This window comes from Pseudophryne corroboree, chromosome 9 (assembly GCF_028390025.1).
Source record: "Pseudophryne corroboree isolate aPseCor3 chromosome 9, aPseCor3.hap2, whole genome shotgun sequence".
Lineage (NCBI taxonomy): Eukaryota > Metazoa > Chordata > Amphibia > Anura > Myobatrachidae > Pseudophryne > Pseudophryne corroboree.
This window is the reverse complement of record NC_086452.1, coordinates 340,424,596-340,446,304: the sequence shown is the minus strand read 5'-3', so window position 1 is coordinate 340,446,304 and position 21,709 is coordinate 340,424,596. Positions and strand designations below refer to the sequence as shown.

At 47.9% G+C, this 21,709-nt stretch overlaps 1 protein-coding gene across 1 annotated transcript in view; it reads left to right on the top strand.

Annotated features, from left to right (window-relative positions):
* NUP210 (nucleoporin 210) overlaps positions 1-21,709 on the top strand; it is a 390,084-nt gene that overhangs the window by 52,111 nt on the left and 316,264 nt on the right. The window contains exons 2-4 of the mRNA XM_063940607.1: positions 16,873-17,009; positions 19,899-20,030; positions 20,108-20,204. Of these exons, the coding sequence (XP_063796677.1) occupies positions 16,873-17,009; positions 19,899-20,030; positions 20,108-20,204 (366 nt within the window). The remainder of the gene's footprint in view (positions 1-16,872; positions 17,010-19,898; positions 20,031-20,107; positions 20,205-21,709) is intronic.

Sequence of the window (21,709 nt, the reverse complement as noted above, 5' to 3'; positions counted from 1 at the left end):
CTCCCCACCTCTACACCCCCAACATCATTTGAAGTCCGGATGTGTGCGGCCAGTGGTTCTATTATCAGAGCAAATATCAGGGGTGAGAGTGGGCATCCCTGTCTGGTACCGTTGGAGATATCCAAAGGGTCCGACAGTACTCCGTTCACGGATACCCGTGCTGACGGGGCCGAGTATAGAGCCTGAATCCCCGTGAGAAATTCCCCTCGAAAGCCAAAATGAGCGAGAGTTTCGAACATAAAGGGCCATCCTATCCTGTCAAATGCTTTCTCCGCGTCCAGAGAAAGCATAAGAGCAGGGGTTACGGGTAAGGTTGATATGATGAGCAAGGCTGATGACCCGTCTCGTATTGTCGCGGGCTTGACGACCCGGGATGAATCCCACCTGGTCATTATGAACAAGGTGGGGCAATACGTTGTTCAATCGAAGGGCCAAGATTTTCGCGTATATCTTAATGTCCAAGTTGAGCAGCGATATAGGTCTATAGTTAGCGCAGTTGGTTGCGTCTTTGCCTTCCTTGGGAATAACTATGATCTTGGCCTCCAAAGCCGATTTAGAAAAAGAGGCACCCTGTAGGACAGCATTAAATAGGGTCGAAAGGTGGGGCATAAGCTGGGGCAGAAAAGTCTTATAGTAGACGGCGGAGAAACCATCTGGGCCGGGAGCTTTGTTGGGTTTCGAATCTTTAATGACGTTGGCAATTTCTTCATCGGTGATTCTAGTGTTCAAGTTCGCGGAGACCGTTGGGGATAGATGAGGTAGATGGCATTGGGACAGAAAGGCACGCACTTCCGTAAGAAAGTCCGGACTAGAGTGTGAGGGCCCGTAAGCATTATATAACTTCTTATAGAAGCTAGAGAAAGTCTCGGTGATACGCTTGGGATCACAGGTTTTCTTCCCAGGGGAAGATTGAATAGACTGAACATTATTCCTTGCCAATTTAGTCCGAAGCCGCGAGGCTAGTAGCCGGTCCGCCTTATCCCCCTTTTCGTAGAAAGACTGGTTGAGCCATTTCAAGCTAGTTTCCACCTTAGCCGTCAAGAGCATGTTCAATTCGCCCTTGGCAGAGGACAAAGCAGAAAGATCCGCTTCTGCCCCTGATGTTTTGTGTTTCAGCGAAAGGGATGTAACCAAGTCTGAGAGTTCCCGGATACGGTTGGTTCTAGCCTTCTTGTTAAAAGAGGAGGCACTAATCAGGCAACCACGTAAAACCGCCTTGTGGGCATCCCACAATAACATAGGAGAAATAGTCGAGGACGTGTTTGTATGAAAGTAATGAGAAATTTCGGCTGCTATGTGGGCCTTCGTTTGAGGATTAAGAAGGAGTCTGTCATTCAGCCGCCACGTAGGGTGGCGAGCGGGAGGGTGCGGACCTGGGATGTCCACCGTGACTGGGCCGTGGTCTGACCACGTACTAGGGTAAATGGAGGCGTCTAGGATGCATTGGGCAGGTTCTGTACTCAGAAAGAGCATGTCCAATCTTGTATAGACATCGTAGATAGAGGAGTAGTAAGTGTAATCCCGCGCGGTCGACTCCTTCACTCTCCATGTATCAAAGAGAAGGTGTCGGGATAGCAAGAGATTCAGAGCAGCTGTATTACGTGAGTGAGAGGAGCGCATTGATCTGGGTAAAGGTTTAGATCTGTCCAGGGTGCTATCCAGGGTCACATTAAAATCCCCACCTAGAGCCACATTGCCGCGTCTGTGCAGAGCTAGTAGGCCATTCAGGGAATGGAAAAAAGGGGCCTGAAGTTGGTTTGGAGCGTAAACATTCAGGAATGTGTAGGGGGTCCCGTTCAACAGTCCCACCAACAATAGGTATCTACCCTCAGGGTCCCTTAATATGTTGGAGGGGGTAAAAGCAAGGTGGCTAGCAAAGAGTATAGAGACCCCCTTCTTTTTGCGTATAGGATCGCAAGCATGGAATGTGTGTGGGAATGTTTTAGACCTAAGTTCAGGGTGTGATGTGCCCGAAAAGTGGGTCTCTTGTAAGAATATAACATCGCCTCTGAGTTGTTTGAGGGTTTGAAATAGGAGAGAGCGCTTGTGTGGACTGTTCAGGCCCTTCGTGTTCAGGGAAACTATTCTAAGAACCATGGGAAGTGAATGGGGTACCACTCAGACTGAGGCGCACCGGCGGAATCCCCGAAGAGAAAGGTGGAGGAGAAGGGAAGAAGACCTGAGAAGAAAGAAGATAGGTAAAAAGAGAACAGAGGAGAGACAGATGTATGGTAGTGATAGCAATGAACAAACATAGAGATTCTATTCTCATTGGTCGGACCCAGGGAAAAAATAGGCCTGCGGGCCAATTTCGTCCGACGTCGACCCTAAGGGCCGAATGGGGGATGGGTGAACCCAGCCGCTCAGAGGAGAGGACTGTGAGCACCGGGTTCCGTGTGTGGGCAAAACCCATGCAGAGCGCAAATTGTATTTAGTAGACTGAAGGAGCTATAGGGGGAAGAGAGAGGGGGGGAGAGGGGGGGGGGGGCGAGGAGGGGGAGCAAAACTAAAAGAGCAAAGTGTAGATATGGTGTGACGTCTATCCGACCTCAAAAGAGATGGAGGCTCGTGGTTCCCCACTACCCAAGTCACAGAAGAATAAGCATATAAACGCAGGGGAGGGTGGGGGGGGGAGATAAAGGGAAAAAAAAAAGAAAAAAAAAAAAAGAAAAAAAAACAATACACCAAAAGGGAACAGTAACATCACGACCATTTAGGAGCGCATAGGAGAGAGCGGGGCCCGGTCGGGACACCCGGGCTCGGGGGCCGCGCGGCCAACCGCGGAGGCCCCCGGTCCCGGGGCCCGAACCGGCCCAGCCCCCACAAACATATACATGTTAAAAACAGGAAATATTAACTAAACATAGGGGTCCACCGAGTGTGTGGACGCTGATGGAGCATCAGACGACATCTGGAGATCCCGTGATGGCCGTTGCGGGGGAGAGGCCCGTACAGGGGCCGCGCCAGTTATAAAGTCATGTGCCCTTAGGAGTGTGGGAGGCAGAGCCAACTGTGTTCCAAACGGGGGACGGGGCCTTGGGGGGAGGAGAGGTGTCGACTGGGGGAGGGCGTTGCGAGGCAGACAGAGGGCCAGAGATGTTCAAGTGGCGGAGCAGTTGGAGGGCCTCGTCGGGGGATCTAGCAGAGAGGACTTTACCATCAGATCGGACCTGTAGGGCAAAGGGGAAGCCCCATCTATATCTGATATTGTTATCTCTTAGGGTCTTGGTTATGTCCTTTAATTCTCTTCGTCTATTCAGCGTGACCGGTGACAAGTCCTGGAAAACTAGGAGGTCGGAGCCCTCGAAAGATATGGTTGGAGACATCCGAGTTTTGGCGTAGACTTGGTCTTTGACCGCAAAATAGTGAAAACGTAGGATTACATCCCTCGGTGTTTTAGCATCTTGGGATCTAGGACGTAGGGCCCTATGTGCCCTATCTAGGAGTAGCATATCGTCAGGAATTGAGGGAACGAGTGAGCGGAACAGGCGGAGCAAGTAATTAGAGAGGTGGGACTGTTCTACCGTCTCGGGAACGTTGCGGATCCGGAGATTGTTCCGCCGGCCTCTATTATCTATATCTTCTTGCTTATCTGCTAGTAGCATAACATCTGTACGCATTTGGGCCATCTCCTGTTCCGATTCTTGTTGAAAAGCGATAAGCTCCTCTTGTTTCCTTTCAACAGCGTCAACTCTGGATCCCAGGTTGTCCACGTCTGTCTTCAGACCAGAGATAGCTTCCTGCACCTCTGCACGGATTGACTTTTTTATATTGCGCATCTCGGACAGAAGAAGAGCAACGTCTGCTTTGGTGGCAGGAGTGGAGGAAGCATCATCATCCGAGTCGTGGTCGGACGTTGCTGATACAGGTGGAGGTGATGATGATTTCCGAGTAGAAGACGGGGTGGAGTTCTTGAAGTAGCCCACCAAGTTGTGGGCATTGGATTTTTTCCCTCCTTTAGGCATAGTGACGGAGAGGAAAGAGGTAGATTGGTAGTCGACACCTAGTCAGGGACGGGGAAGCTCCTATAGCATGAGGGTCACCCACAGGACCGGGTGTATCACATGGTGAGATCACATCATATGCAGTTCATAGAGTGTGGCCGGGGAGGGGGGGGGGGGCATCCAGGTGCCCTGTAGTGCACGAGTGTAGATTCCGGAGGTTGAGGCTTGTATAAGAAATCCCTGAATCACCGCAGCTGTAATATGTAGAGGTGCAAGAGAAAGCACCACAGAGGTGCTTTTAGAAACACAGGGATATAGGTTGGAGTATTACAGACCTATCGGAGAGGACTTGGTATGGGCAGCTTGTCCCCGTGAGATCTCAATCTGAGGATATACTGCTGGGGAGAGAGAGTGCTCATGCAGGGGTATTCTCCCAGTAGCAGTGCAGTGAGCTTCACAGCAGTGTATTGTGAGGCTGTGTGGAGATATTTATACCTTGGGGTATCCAACAGGCATCCCGGGGGTCAGTGGGTGCTACTAAGGTGGAAACCCAGGGGAGAGCTGAGACCCCTCCAAGATGGCCGCCGGGCGTCCCTCAGCTCCGCCAAGCCGCACGGCCTACGGCGTGGTCCAGTTCAAGGGCAGCAGAGAGGCCTCCAATAAGGTGAGCAGCGGCGTGCTGAGTGCTCAGGAGCGAAGGTGAGGGTGCTCAGGAGCGAAGGTGAGGGTGGGGAGCCTGAACCGCGGACCTCGCCGGCCCGGCGGTAAAATCCAGGTCCCGGCTTGTGGGAAGCTGCTAGGCCGCTATCCGCGGGAGCTCCAGGGTCTGCTCCCCGATTCCGCGGCACGCACCCGGCTGTAGCAGGCAAGTCGAGGGGGGTAGGGACAGCGGCGGGAGGGGGGGAAGGTTCTCCGATGCTGCGCCGGAGTAAACCCGCAGGAGAGGACTCACCCGCCGTACGGAGCCGCCGCCGCCAGCTCCCCTCAGCTGCACGTCTCAGGCTCCGAGGAAATCACCAGTCGATGCATAGTTTTCACATGCGTGTGCACACCCAGGTCCCCTCTTCTGACAGCCCGCACAACCGCGTCTCCGGGCGGGGGGGGGGGGGAGTCCTACTTCAGTCCCCGGCTTCTTGTGGAGGGGAAGGCCGCAACCTGCAGGAACCCTGAAAAGGGCTCCCCGGCTCTGCAGTCCACACCCTCCAGTCCCAGGTGTGATAGGGAGAGGGTACACTACTTTGCAGGTGTGTGTAAGCCCCCAATTCACTTTTTAAGGCTAGAAAAAGAGCAGGGCCAGCAGGAGCTCACTGAAATCGCCTCCTCTCAGCTCACTTGCCAGGCCACGCCCCCAATAGAGTAATTTTTATTCACCATATAATTAGAGATACAGACATTTCAGTATACATTAGGAATCATAGTGGATAATCACAGTATTCTGAGTCTATCATAAAGTTAATATGAATGTGTATATGTATGAATGACATTCCCCGTGTTACCATTTCCGTGCGGTCTTCCCGCAGTATGCATATTGTTTGTAGTCTGTAGCCAAGTCATGGTTCACATACTTAACATTTTCAATATTTTCTCCCCCCACCTTATGTGTAATTACCCCGTCTAGTGAGCCGTATATAGCCCACAACCCCACTACCCCCGAACTAACCCTCTAAAACAAACTCAAGCCTAGTCAAGCTAATGTGTGCATGGTGTGGTGGTGGTGCGACAGCTAGATGATTAAACCGCTGCGTTCAGGGGAGATAAAAGGCTCGGCCCAACGCCCCGGGGCCCACACAGCGCTTCCGCATCGATGGCCAGTGCCCGCTACATTTGAAGGGCAAGGGAGGAGTATGTGGAAGTGATCCAAGGAGACCAAATCTTCTCATATCTGGTAAGGGCATTATATTTCATATATACATATCGTTCTTTTAATAGGGTATCGTTGACCAAACTTTTAAGAGCAGGTATTGTGGGAGGACTGGGGGCCATCCATGTCCGCGCGATACACACTTTTGCAAGTGCGCATATGCTGCGGGCATACATGCCTTCCCACCGGGACCCAGAATCAGAGTCGCCCACCCCCAGAATACAAAATCTCGGAGTCAGCAATCCCCTCTGTGTTCCCGTATGTTCCAGAATCGACCCGACCCCAGCCCAGAACACTTGCAGCAACGGGCATTCCCATATGAGGTGCCAGAATGTGCCTCCGGCAGCCCCGCACTTGGGACAAACATCAACACTATCCGACCTGAATCTGGCCAGCCTGCTCGGTGTCATGTATGATCTATGCAGAATAAAAAGCTGTATCTGCTGAAACCGCAGCGATTTGGTGACCTGGCTCGGATTGCCCAAAGCGCCCTCCCAGTCATCCCCGTCTATGGGACCCAAGTCACACTCCCAGTTCTCCCGAAGATTCGAGAGCGGGTCTGCATGCATTGTTTGAAGAAGGTATGAGTAGGTGAAGGAAATCACCTTGACTCGACCCAGTGAATGTAGAAATGTTTTTATGGGAAAGGGGAGGAGCGCTGGGGGGGAATCTCCAAATTGCGCCTGCAAGGCGTGCCTGAGCTGTAGAAATCTGTAGAAGTAAGAGTTCGGGAGTCCAAACTCCTCCTTTAATTGCTGAAACGATTTCAATGAACCGTCACTATATAACTGGGACAGCGAGTTTATCGAATACGGAGCCCATACCTCCCCGCCCTCTAGGGACCTCAGTTCATTAAGCATTGTGGAGTGCCATAAGGGAGTATCAGGGTCCATGCCTTCATACCCGAGTAGGCCCTTCAATGCTAGCCATATTCTCATCGCCTGAAAGACAATAGGAGGTAAAAATCTAGAAGGGTTTCCCCCCACCAGGACCTGTGCCGGGGAAAGGTCCGGGTAATAGCATTGAAGAAACGCCCGACCTAGCCCAGCCCCCCCCCCTCCCGAAGCCACATACTGATATGTGATAGCTGAGCAGCATAATAATACAGTTGGAAGTGGGGCAAGGCCAGACTGCCGTCCCTTTTTTGTCTGGTGAGGGTGGTTAATTTTATTCTAGCTCTTTTATTGGCCCATATTAAGGAAGACAGGACGCTATTTAATTTCCTGAAGAAGGCTGGAAAAATGAATACCGGGGACTGTAATAGAACATACAATAGTTTAGGCAAGACTACCATTTTAATGAGGCCGACCCTGCCCGTCATTGTCAGTGGTAGCTTACCCCAAGCTCTCGATTTGCGCACTACTGTCTGTACAAGAGGGTCGAGGTTTAAGGGCACAAAGTCTGATGGGTCGTTTGTAATTAGAATTCCGAGGTACTTAAACTGGACTGTCCAGCACAGCGGCAGGGATATTTTCGGAACCTGAGGGAGGGAGCCTATAATGGGCATAATGAATGATTTGGACCAGTTTATGCGGAGACCCGAATACCCACCGAATGTCTCAATGACCCGCAGCACAGTGGGCATCTCTACTGCGTAGTCTTGAAGGAATAACAACAAGTCATCCGCATAAAGGGCTATCTTGTCAGTGCAGGAGCCGGTACCTATTCCCCCAATGTCCGGGTGCGATCTGATCAGGCAAGCGAGGGGCTCTATGGCTATGGCAAACAGGGCAGGAGAGAGGGGGCATCCCTGTCTGGTGCCCCGTGTCAAAGGGAAGGAGGAGGAAATGTAGCCGTTCACCAAGACCCTGGCGCGTGGATTCTGGTATAGTAATTTGATCCATTGAATAAAGTTTGGGCCAAAGCCCATGTTCCTCATGACTCCCCACAGGTAAGGCCATTCAACACTGTCGAATGCCTTGGCTGCATCCAATGAGACCACAGCCGCGTCCGAGGGGAAATCACGAGGAGCCTGCAAAATGGTGTATAGCCTGCGCAAGTTAATGGATGTGGATTTCCCAGGCATGAAGCCAGTTTGATCCGGATGAATTATAGATTCAATTACTAGGTTGAGTCGGACCGCAAGAATTTTCGCCAGGATCTTGGCATCAGTGGGGATGAGGGAAATCGGCCTGTAGGAGTCCAACAACTTGGGGTCCTTACCAGGCTTTGGAAGCATTATAAGGATCGCCTCGGACATTGAGGGAGGAAGGCTGTTAGCGGCAGACATTTTAACGTACGTGTCAAGCAGCTGGGGACCAAAGAACTCAATGTACTGTTTATATAGTTCCGTGGGAATACCGTCACTACCCGGGGATTTACCGCTAGGAGACACCTCCACCGCCGACACCACCTCTTCCAGGGTCAGAGGTGCGTCTAGTGCGTCCCTGGCCTCAGGGGAGAGTTTAGAAAGGGGAATATTTGTCAGGTACAGGTCTAGTTCCTCCGTGGAGCATGTCAGTCTACTATCGTATACCTCTCTGAAGTAGCCAAGGAACATCTGTGCGATGTCAGGGGTGGCATCCACCATGGAGCCGCCTGAGTCAAGCAATTGCGCTATCGTGGTCCCAGGTCGATCGTAGTGCACTAAGTGGGCCATCAGGCTTCCTGGTCTGTCTGCCTGCATATATATGTTAGTGGCCCTAAACAAAAGGGAACGTGCATTTATATCTGAAAGGTGAGCCAGCCAGGCCTCCTGAGCCACAAGCCAGCGGGCCTTCAGCTCAGGAGTACCCTCAGTCAGGTAGCGCGTCTCCAGATCCCTACACTCAGTCTCAAGCTGTCTCTCCATCGCCCTTCTAGCCACCTTGCAGGCTGCAATTCTGCCAATCATTGTACCTCGCAAATACGCCTTGAACGCGTCCCAAACAACCGGGGCCGGGACCGATCCCACATTATCTGCAAAAAATCCCTCCCATGTGGACACCAACTCCGGGCATTCGCCCAGCTGGACCAGCCAAGAAGGGTGTAGCCGCCAATATGACTGTCCCCTCTGACATTCCCCATCTATTGAGAGCACCAGGGGCGAATGATCGGACACCCCCCGTGCCTCGTAACGGACATCCGTCACGCCAGGCAAAAGCCCAGGCGAGACCTGGGCCAGGTCGATTCTAGAAAGAGCCATGTGTACCCGAATAACAGGAGTATTGCCGAAGACTAGGATTCCGAATCCTCCAGACGTCTACCCACTGCATACTATCTAGAAAATCTGCGAATTTAGATCCCGATGAGAACGAGCCGCCCCCCGTCCCTTGATCCCGGGGAGCCCTCCATCTGTCCAAGGAGGCATCCAACACAGCGTTGAAGTCCCCCAAGCAGATGACAGGGGTGTGGGGGGAGGAGGCAACAAATAAGGCGGCCTTTTGCAGAACGACATATGAAAACGGGGGGGGAACATACACAGACAACAGGAAAAAATTACGTGAGAACAATTTACATTCTATGAACACGTATCTACCATGTGGATCTGTATTTACTCTGATCATCTCAAACTGTACAGTCCTCTTTATCATTACCGACACCCCTCGGGAATATGAGGAGTGAGAGGAATGATATGCCCAGCCCACCCAAGGCCTGCGGAGCGACAACAGCCTATTTCCCTCCAAATGGGTTTCGCTTAAACAGATGATATCCGGGCAATATTTCTTGATCATCTTAAACACTAAGGATCGCTTTACTTTGTTGTTAATGCCCCGGACATTCCACGCCAAGATTTTTAAGGGAGGCATGTCAGCCAAGTCGTCAGCTGGGGTGCAACACTCCTATCGACCGCCCATCCCCCCGGTTCCTCGCTCACGCAATCACGTCGTCCACAGGCCCCGGACCCCGAGCCAAACCCCCGAAAACTGTGCGACCCCACCACACCCTCCGAATGGCAAGTATATAGGCTTCGTAAATTCAAAACATAAAACAGAAAAACTACTGGGAGGCCAACAGCGGCCCCCCGGCATCCCCCCTCCCCGTATACCTCCCCGAACTGTGGCATACCTAGATCCCTAACCGAACTCTAGCCCTGGAGAACCCAAAGCCTACGGCAACACTGTACTAGGCGTACAGATCAAACAACCCCAATACTTAAACCCTTATGCGTTTATACTTTATAACACTTCTCAGCAAAGTCCAGAACCGCTAAACGAGAGGAAGCTCCCTGGACTTATACTTGCGGGTTGTAGGCCCATAGAGGAGGGCGACCCGATGTCAGTCTGGAGCCAGCTGGCGGGCCCCCGGAGCATATCTGTCCAACCAGGAAGCCGCTTCCCTGGGCGAGCTGAAGAATTTAGTCTCCCCGTCCGCCACCACACGCAATCTGGAGGGAAACAGCATCGAATAGGATATGTTCAGGTCACGAAGGCGTCGCTTTATGGGAAGAAACTGGGCTCGGTCTTTTTGGACGTCCGCTGCAAAGTCCGGATATGCCGACACCCGGATTCCATTCCGGATCAGGGGGCCCTTCACGCGTCCCAGGCGTAGAACGGAGTCCCGGTCCTTGTAGTGCAGGAATTTTGCTATAAAAGTTCGTGGTGGGGCGCCTGGGGGTAAAGGCCGGAAGGGCACGCGGTGGGCCCGCTCCACTGCAAACTGAGAGGTAAAGGATTCAGCACCGTATGCCTCTTTTAGCCAGGATTCCAGGAAATCCTCGGGATGTGCCCCTTCTTCTTTTTCGGGGAGGCCTACGAACCTCACGTTGTTTCTGCGGAGTCTGCCCTCCATGTCCAGGAGTTTGGCTTGCATCGTTGTGACTTGCTGTGTAACTGCAGACACCGATTGTTGCAGAGGACCGCTTAGGTCTTCCAGGTTGGAGACCCTTGTCTCGGTTTCGCCCACCCTCTCCCGTACTCGTTGGACGTCCTGTCGTAGCAGTGATAAATCACACTGCACCTTCTCCATCTTGTCCGATTGACGTTGCTCGCTGGCCGCTATGGCCTCCAGGACCTGCTGGATGGAGGGAGCAGACGGCTGCGTATTCGCCCCCGAGTCGGCCCCAGCCGATGGATCCATTCTGGCAGGGGGGGGAGAGCTTAGGAGATGACTGCGTCGACTGAGATGCAGGCTGTCGAGCAAACCTCTCCAATTTAGCCGCGGCCGCACTCTGGCCGCCCCTCACCATTTTGTGAAGGCCCAGCAGTAATGAGAGTCCCGTTATTCAGTGTCAAAAGGTATAACAGTGGATGGTAAATGCAGTATCAGCAGCACGCCAGGCACTGGGATAGCCAGATGTTATAATGAAGGGAGAAGGGGGACCAGGGGGGTCCAATGGTATAAATAAATATGTCCAGTGTGTGATATTCCAGCAGTATAAGCAGTAGGAGGCAGGGCAGCTGGGACAGTATCCAAACTTCCAGTGCAGTCTTCACCCACACTGCACCTTGCTGTGTTCAGTACCTCAGGGAGCTGCAGGTAAAATGGCCGCCCAGCACAAGGATTTCCCCCTCTTCCCTCACTGCACCAGCCTTCAGGGGAGCAGGATGGCTTATGGTTGGGGCCCTGGGGGTGCAGGAGTGGGGTGCCGCTCCTTTCCGGTGCCGCTGGATGCTGTGTCCGCCTCGGGCGCTCGATCGTGTGCGCGCGCGCACGCGCCCGGCGGAGCTTCAAAATCGAGGCCGGGGACTGAGCTGCGGCCTAGGCCCGGAGTCCGGGCGGCCGCCGACGCGAGCCGGGAGCGCTCGCACACACCCACAGCCGCCTCCCCAGCACCGCCAGGCAGGAGAGTAATCCAGAGGAGAGCAGGATCGGAGCCCCAGGATTGTTGCAGGATTAATTATCCAGGGAGCTCCTCGATCCTGCTGCCTAGTCCTCTGCCGCCGTGGACACGCCCCCCACTGGTTACACCTTTAACAGAATTATTTAACCAGTCACTAAATACAGGTGCTATTCCAGAGGACTGGAAAAGAGTAAATGTAGTTCCACTGCACAAAAGTGGAAGCAAGGAAGAAGCAAGTAACTACAGACCAGTAAGCCTTACATCCGTAGTAGGGAAAGTAATGGAAAAACTATTAAAAGAAAGAGTTGTGGAATATCTTAAATCAAACAAGTTACAGGATCCAAAACAGCATGGATTTACTGGTGGGAGATCATGCCAAACAAATCTTATTGACTTTTTTGACGCTGTGACGAAAATAATAGATCAAGGGGGAGCTATAGATTTAGCATATCTAGACTTTAGTAAGGCATTTGACACTATCCTACATCGCAGACTGCTAAATAAACTTGAAAGCGTGGGGGTGGATTATAAAACGGTTAAATGGATAAGAACCTGGTTGCAGGATAGGAAACAGACAGTTGTAGTGAATGGTGTTCAATCTATGGAGGGAAATGTTACCAGTGGAGTACCCCAGGGATCTGTACTTGGTCCAGTTCTCTTTAATATCTTTGTTGGTGACATTGCAGGTGGTATTGAAGGGAAGGTATGTCTTTTTGCAGATGATACAAAGATATGCAACAGGGTAGACACACCGGGAGGGGTAAAACAAATTATAGATGACCTAGGTAGACTTGAGAAATGGTCAAGAACGTGGCAACTACAGTTTAATGCTAAAAAATGCAAAATCATGCACTTGGGTCTCAAAAACCCAAAGGCTAAATATAGTATCAAGGGTACTATAATGGAACTACTGAGGAGGAAAGGGATTTAGGAGTCACTATTTCAAGTGACTTGAAGGCAGGAAAGCAATGCAACAAAGCAATGAGGAAGGAAAGTCAGATGCTTGGTTGCATAGGGAGAGGAATCGGTAGCAGGAAAAAAGAAGTGATAATGCCACTGTATAGGTCATTGGTTCGGCCCCATCTGGAATACTGTGTCCAGTTCTGGAGACTATATCTCCAGAAAGATATAAATACATTAGAGAGTGTACAAAGAAGGGCAACTAAAATGGTGCATGGCCTACATCACAAAACTTACCCGGAAAGGCTGAAAGATCTTAACATGTATAGTTTGGGGGAGAGAAGGGAAAGGGGGGACATGATAGAAATCTTGAAATATATCAAGGGTCTTAAAGTTCAGGAGGGAAACATTCTTCAAAGGAAGAGAAGTATTAGAATTCGAGGACATACACTGAGACTGGAGGGGGGGAGGTTCAGGGGAAATTTTAAGGAAAAATTACTTCACAGAAAGGGTAGTGGATAAGTGGAATAGCCTCCCATCAGAGGTGGTAGAGGCTAAGACTGTAGAGCAATTTAAACATGCTTGGGACAGGCATATGAATATCCTTACATAGAATTAAGGTTCAAAAAGGGTTGGGATTGCCTAAAGGATAAAAAAAGGGGGCAGACTAGATGGGCCAAGTGGTTCTTATCTGCCGTCAATTCTATGTTTCTAAGTACTATCAGTAATCGGTGGTGCCGACAGGGTCACTCCCACAGCCGTTTGTGGGAAGCACTCCGCCTCATACATGCCGACACACGTGTACCAAACATGTCGGAGAGACACAGATAGAGTTTGCCAGCTCATAACCCAGTGCTTAATCAACAGTTCTGAACACTATAGAATGTCCCCAAACCTGCATCGCCTTCAGCAGTGTGCGGAAGGACCAGCGTCTCTGTGAGAGAAAATGGCGCTGGCTGTGAGGGCTAAGCCCCGCCCCTGTAATGGCGCGCTTCAGCCCCGCTATTTTTGGTAAAATCTTTATACTGGCGGGGGATAGGTCAGTGCCCCAGCACCTATGTCCCCTGTTGCCAGTCTTATATGAGGTATATATGCTGCCCAGGGCGCCCCCGCACCCTGCACCCTGTAGTGCCGCTGTGTGTGGGAGCATGGCGCGCAGCTTGCGATTGCTGTGCGGTACCTCAAAGCCGTCACTGAAGTCTTCTGATCTTCTACTCACCTGTCTTCTGACTTCTGGCTCTGCAAGGGGGTTGACGGCGGGCTCTGGGAATGATCCCCTAGGCGTACCTAGTGTTCCAAACCCTCAGGAGCTATTGGTGTCCTGTAGCCAAAGAAGCAGAGCCTTTAAACGCACAGAAGTAGGTCTGACTTCTCTCCCCTAAGTCCCACGAAGCAGGGAGACTGTTGCCAGCAGTTCTCCCTGAACATAAAAAACCTAACATAAAGTCTTTTCAGAGAAATTCAGTAGAGCTCCTCAGTGTGCATCCAGTCTGCCTGGGCACAGATTCTAAACTGAAGTCTGGAGGAGGGGCATAGAGGGAGGAGCCAGGTCACACCCTTTGAAAGTCTTAAAGTGCCCATGTCTCCTGCGGATCCCGTCTATACCCCATGGTTCTTGAAGTGACCCCAGCATCCCCTATGACGTATGAGAAATTTTATTTATTATTCCGTTGCGCATTACATTATTATCTCTCACCGACTCTTAACATGTAGCCGATACTTTTTACTTATCGAACACCCTATAACATTTTACTTGCTATCTCGCTAGTATAGAGCCTTTGGACGATTTCATTGGGCCGGTTCGGGGATGTACCGTGCCCTGGACTTGAACCTTTAGAATGTTAAGGACCTACCTGATGATGTCACCTGGATGCAGTGAGTAGGCCCATACTTTTGGACAAATTTAAGCAAAGAACCTCACTTTTACTCAATGTGAAATTGCAAAACTGATTGCAATTATTGTGATTAGTAACGTTTGCAGAGTGCACCTACTTACTATTTTTGTGTGTGTGACACTGCAAGTTTCAGCATGGTAGCACCTCTCATAATGTTTAGTTAGGGTGTACAGTCCAGAACCGAGCCCCCTATATATTTTACCTCTTAGTAGATCACTGACTGTTTTATTAGCACCACTGAACTTGCAAATATGCCTGGTCACACTGCTAAGCAGGGGCTAGTGTAATTAACCCAGAGCTGCACTGAGTGAGATTTAGGTGTGTATTCAATTCCTGTCGGATCCCCTTCACGGAGAGGATTAAACAGTTCCTTATTCATTTAGCGGGCGTTTTTGACTACTTTTGTCTCGTTTCCGACATGCCAATTCGATTTGATAGAAAGTTCAATTGGCATGGGCGAAAATGGGACTAAACAGGTGGAAGTGTCCCTGCAGTTTGCAGCCTGCCCTTCTCTGTGCAGTCGGGGACTGCAGTTAGATCCTCGACCTGAAATTGAGGTGTGGCTGGCGCAACGGAGATCTTGCGGTGTGCCATCTATACCTGCAGCGGGAATTGCTTTGGCCTGTGTGTCTCCCCTTCCTGGATTTCCGGTGGTGACGATCTGCGACCTCCGGGTTCGGTTGCGGCTTCGGTGCTCCTGACCGGCCTGCGCTATCTCCCTCCTGCCTACCCACTCGGAGACCTGGAGGACTGCTTTCAGCCCAGGTTAGTCTGCCTCGGACCCAAGGCTGAACATGCTACGTTATCCGGCTCCACCAGTCCAGTTACCAACCTCCAGTTAGTGCTCACGGACCCTCCTGGCGCCTATATCACACCTGCATTAGTGCTGAAGCAGTCCCTCCTGGCTGGTCGCCTGCCGGGCATCACAAGAACCAGGGATTTGAGCTCCTGAGTTGACCGATCATGCAACTTCGACTTGATTACAAGTCGAATTTGCATCAGCGGCAAACTGTCAGCCACGTTTTTGGCAAAAACACGTGGATCCACGTGTTTTCCAACAAGTGACGTTTTTTTTCGACATTCGAAAAATCTGCATTTTCATTGAAAGTTACTTTTTTAAATAGGCACCAACTGAATACCCCTCTTAATGCTGCAATATTTTTAAAGGAAAACAAATCTGGTTTTGCAAGTTTAAAAAAATGGCATTTTAAATATTGTGGCTATCCACTGATGTAAGATAAGTGCATTTTTAGTTTAACATAGAATTTTAAACACATTTGTCAGTTTTAAATCTAAATATGTTTTGTATACTTTGTGCCTAGTGGTCGGCACTGCAGCTTGGTATGTAGCTTTCCCCCGCTGCAGTATTTAACACATATTTAAAGTACATTTTTATATAGGGGCATATTTAGCGGTTATCTGGTTTCAGATCCGATATCTGTTGCTTGTCGCTGCTGTTTGTGACAATAAGAAATTAAATATTGCCTGAATGTATTCATATGCACTCACAGGGGCAGGGGCTCCGAATGTGTTTAGAGTGAATGGCCCACATCACTCCTCTATCGGGACTCCTGCAGTGGCCTTTGCCCTTCAAAACCCCTTCTCAAGATGTGAGTCTTTGTGCTTTACAGCTGCTGTGTACATGGGGATTAGTGCCTGTCTAAGTCCCTAATGATTTTTGTTTCTCCACTATTAACTCTTTTTATAAGTGCTGTTTGTACATAATCAAAAGCAAGTGTATATGTAATGTGATGTAATGCACAAACATAAAAATAGCTGCACATACTCTTATTATGGCTAAAAACATGAAAATGTTTTGGCTTTTGTTTATACGAATGACTGACATATTGGTACTAAACTGGTGTGTGTGTGTGTGTGTGTGTGTGTGTATGTATGTATATATAATACAATATTATAAATAATTCAAGTGCTCATGTTGCATCAGCAAATACCACATTGTGGACAAAGGCCCTCATTCCGCTCGGATCGCTAATGTATGAAAATCAAAATCGGAACTATTTTCGGACATTTGCGTAGCGTGTACGGCCTTCACAATACGATCGCATCCCTGAAGGATGCGAGCGCACTGTGATTGACAGCAGCGGCCTTGGGGGGGATGCGACGGACTGCTGTGGGGCAGTGTTTTCCGGCCAATGCATGCGGCTGCATAACGTTGCGATTTTTGTAATGGAACATACTGTAATCAACATTGGGCATTAAGATTAATATGGAACAAAATTATCCCCAGTATAGGTCCTCACTGTGATCTTCTGCTCATGCATTTCCTGCCAGCACATGTCCGGAAACACAGAGCAGTTGGCTTCGGTGGTGTGTCTGACATTGCAGGGAGCCCTCAGCCCTAGACCCCACTGCACTGCACCCCATGCAGTAGTGCCATTTCTTCAACAAAAACATTATGATGTCAGGTTTATAGATTGTTTTTTTATGTTATTTGGTGACTTGTGAAACAGTTAAGATGGGGGTTTATCTTTATACACATTCCCTGGTAATTTAAAATAAAATGGTAAATTAATTTGTTATAACAAACAACCTTTCTTTTTTTTTCCCTAGGTCCTCAACCAGACCTGAAGTTGCAAGTATAGTGCCTGTAAATGTTGATGACCAGCAATGCTCACAGCGGGCTGTGGTGCAAGCGCGTGCATCTCACCCTACACGGCTAACTAGCATCATATTTGCTGAAGATATATGTAAGTCGTGTCTCTTTCTCCATATTAAGAGTTGTCCAGGATACATAGATTGTATAAGTAGGTAGAAAGCAAAGCTCCGGTGTTCAATTAATAATAATGCTACAACTGAAGAACATATTGCAGCTTTCACTCCCTTTTGTTAATAATTGACCTTCTAGTAAATATTACTTCTATTGCTGCTTGTTCAGTCGCTCACCATGCTCATGCGGACCAGCCTTCTCTTTCACAGAGGAACATTATGGAAACCAGTTGCTAGGTCATAACACTGACCTCTCTGTTCCCAAAATAAACTGTATGGGTTGCTGTCTATTTTACCTTCCGTGAATTCCTTGGTTAGTGTGGGGTTACAGAGGGGCAGTACTGTATAGCATTACTGTATAGCATTACTGGGCCCTAGAGCTTGAAAGGAATCAAATGCACAACATGCTGCATAATTGTCTATATATTCTGTGTGTTTTTGGGGGGTGATCCACTACTCTTCATCTTTGGGCCCCACTTTACGGTTCAGCCATTTACCCCAAGGGATGCGGTTATGTTACCGGTGGGCAGGAGACAGCCGGTCACAATACGGACGCAGGGATTCCGAAGCCTGAGTAGCCCGCCGGCCAGCCCCCATCGAGTGGGAATATAACCTGTAGCGGAACACCGAGCCTGCTGCGCAGCGAGCCCGCAAGGGGCTTTGCTGCGCTCGCCCCCTTCTTCCCCGATGGCCACCTAACAGCCAGGATCCTGGTCTTGGTATGGTGACAGTCAGTCTCCTGACCCCAACCCTTCCCCAATAAACTGTGGAGTTTTTCCATTGTGAGGACTGTGGTTTACCTTACAAGCTGGACTAGTACAAAGTACCTTTGTTGTGTTATTTGGTTCCAAGATAGAAATGTGGTACAGTTTTCCCACAGATTATAGGAATGCTGGCAGTCACTTCTAATATTCTCTTCTGCTCCTAAGGGCTAAATAGAAATTCTGCTTTTCTTTGAGGCTGCTTTGGATTGTTCCTGTTGAAAAGTGAAAGCCGCTATAAAGGCATTGCTGCAGGATTTGGAATTCCTTTTCTTTTCCGTGCAAATACAGAATTATTAATGTACATATTGGTTAAAGATAGTGAACATGTGCACTGTCATCTGTTTTATCACTCTGCATTCCCCGTTCCCATGACCCATGACCATAGTACAAAATCAAGACGACAAACAGGAAAGTCCTATTCCAGTAGCTTTTTATAGCATGGAGTAAAGTGTATTGTTGTAAGAAGGTATTTACATGCTCACAACTTGTACATAACAAGTGTGTTATCATACTGAACAGGAGTGAAGGATTAGATCTCACCTGCGGATTTGTGGGTATAGACATGTGGATCCCTTAGTACTTGGCTGCGTGGCCAACCAGATGTATTTATGGCTCTCTGGATCTGGCTGTACTAATGTTTGTAAACCAGTGACTCTAAAGGGTCCTATACATTGTTCGATTTGGGCAATTTGAGCGATATGAACAATTAACATTTTTTCTGCAACGATTTTTTGCATACACACTGTACCATTAGACATTGCAAACATTGATATCGTCCAAATTGGCTTGCAATGATAAACGATGATAGACCGACGATGAACGACTTCAGGGACACGCATCGTTCATCGTTGGTGCCTCCACACTGAACGATATGAACAATATATTGTTCATTTTTTAACAATATCGTCCATATTGTTATTAAATATCTACCAGTGTGTAGGGCACTTAACTTCATGTTTAGCCAGTAAAAGCAGAAAGGAGCAGATTGTACATCTTAAAACACATTTCTTAGTTCATCAAAATAAATAAATAATTATTAACAGTTTCTTATAAATCGCAGCAGATTCTATTGCGCTTTACAATTGGAAACACTGATAAAATAAAGCTGGGTAATAACAGTCATAGAGGTAGGAAGGCCCTGCTATAGTTAATACAGGTTGAGTCTCCCTTATCCAAAATGCTTGGGACCAGAGGTATTTTGGATATGGGATTTTTCCGTATTTTGGAATAATTGCATACCATAATGAGATATCATGGTGATGGGACCTAAATCTAAGCACAGAATGCATTTATGTTACATATACACCTTATACACACAGCCTGAAGGTAATTTTAGCCAATATTTTTTGTAACTTTGTGCATTAAACAAAGTGTGTCTACATTCACACAATTAATTTATGTTTCATATACACCTTATACACACAGCCTGAAAGTCATTTAATACAATATTTTTAATAACTTTGTGTATTAAACAAAGTTTGTGTACATTGAGCCATCAAAAAACAAAGGTTTCACTATCTCACTCTCACTCAAAAAAGTCCGTATTTCGGAATATTCCGTATTTCGGAATATTTGGATATGGGATACTCAACCTGTAGTTACCTGTCCATGATCCCCCACCTACACTACAACTGATGGGGGTCTCCTCATATGCTCATCTACAGAAGTATTTACCAACATTGGTCCTCATTGCACACACAGTCCTGGTATTAAAGATATCTATGCTTAAGCACAGATAATCAAAATAACGGCGGTACTAATTAAGCCACCTGTGCTCAAGTATGGCTAGCCTTAAAACCAGGACTGTCAGTGTATCTTGAGGACTGTGGTTGTCCCTGATCTGCTGTGCAGGACTTTAGACTTATGCAGGTTTTGTAGAGCACATATCACTTATTAGTGAATCAAGCTCATAGTATAATATCTGTAAGTTGTGAAATGTTCTTGTTAGATGATGGTTTACATAATAAGCATGTGTGCTACTTTCACTTGTAAAGTTATATTTTACTTATCTTATTATGACCTTGTAAATGAGCAGATTATCTTTTTTTTTTTATTATTCAATAGTGTTTCTACACCTTTTTTTTTTCTTTTTTCTCTTTTTGTCAGTTACTGGCCAAGTCCTACGGTGCGATGCGATTGTGGATATAATTAACGAGGTTCATATTATATCAACCACGAGGGAACTTTATCTGGAGGAATCGCCGCTGGAGCTAAAAATACAAGCTCTGGACTCTGAAGGTAAAGAATCAGTCTGACCTGTTATCTGTTAATATATTTATGTATACATGTATGTAACATGTTCTGGTTAACTGCAGGCAACACGTTCAGCACACTAGCTGGAATAGCCTTTGACTGGACAGTGGTGAAGGATGCAGAAGTGGAAGGATACTCAGATTCACACAATACATTGCGGTAAGAGAGAGAGAGATACTTTAGAAACTGCAAGAATGTGATCTAAAAACCAATTGGGCATAGTGGTTAGAGCATTACTGCCTTGCAGTCATGAGGTTATAGTTATATTCCAGAGGGAAACAATATGTGTGGAGTTTGTATGTTCTTCTTGAGTTTGAGTGTGTTTTTTTCCGAGTGCACCAGTTTCTTCCCACACTACTAACACACATTAGTTGGTTAATTGGATTCTGAAAACAAATGAAGCCCTGTGTGTCCATGTGTTAGGGAATATAGATTGTAAGCTCCACTGGGGCAGGGACTTGTGTGAATTCTCTGGAAAATGCTGTGTGATATATGTGCACTTCTATAAATAACGGTCAATAAAAAAAATAAAAAAAATCCACCTTTCCAAAACAGCAAAAAGATGCATTCTGCACACAGGTTTACATAATAATAGCTGCACTTGAAAATGATGATAATTTTTTTTTTTTCCCCAATATTTTTATTGAGGTATCATCAAATGCATCACAGGAGAAAAAAACAAAAAGACCAACCGTAAACAGCGTTACGTTAGGCTGGGTTGTCCTGGACATTAAAACAGAATAACAATCAACAGTCGACATAGGTGGTTTATTTGTTGTTTTAACCTAATATTTATCTTTGAAACTCAAAAGTAGTGTCAGGATGTTCTACAAAAAAAATGTACATATTAGAAATGAGCAATATATTTTTGCACAGATTATTTGAAGCCTGGGAGTGATCAAAGTAAAGCAATCGGTGGTTCACCCACAGCAATTTTTGTTAGGTACCATACAGTGTTTTTTAAGCTATGTTGGAGTTGTTGCTTGACAGAGAGTTAGCGTATCTATATATGATTCCCCCATTGTAAAGAACCGTTCCACCTGCTTATCTTTTTGCAATAGTGTTTCCATCCAATCCATTTTTAAGTTGAGCTTGGACAGGAACAGAGGTATTTGCGGAGGTGTGCTATCCAACCAACCCTGTAGTATAGTCTTCCTCCCTGCTGCACTCAGTGCGAGTAGGAGTTTTTTGCTTTCAGGAGTAATTAGTTGGGAAGGGTCAAATACACCCAGGATTGCTCACTCCGGAGTGAACGGTACATGGTTCAGAAGTTTGGCTTCCGCGTTTCTGTGGATTAGATGCCAAAAACACTTGACCATAGGGCAAGCCCATAAACAGTGAAAAATGTTAGCTTCCTCTTGTTAGCAGCGCATGCAGGCAGGCATGGCTCTCCGAGGTACCCATATGATAACATCTTGAGTGGTGATAGGTTCGTGGTATGGTATGTGTTTAGGAACAATTCCATACATACATGCTGGCTGACAGGGTTTTTTGAGAATATAGTAGAGCTTTCTCCAGGGTTGGTATCGATAGGGTCGGGAAAATAGGATTTTAATTACCTACTGGTAAATCCTTTTCTCGTAGTCCGTAGAGGATGCTGGGGTCCACATTAGTACCATGGGGTATAGATGGGTCCCTTGGGAGCCATGGGCACTTTAAGGGTT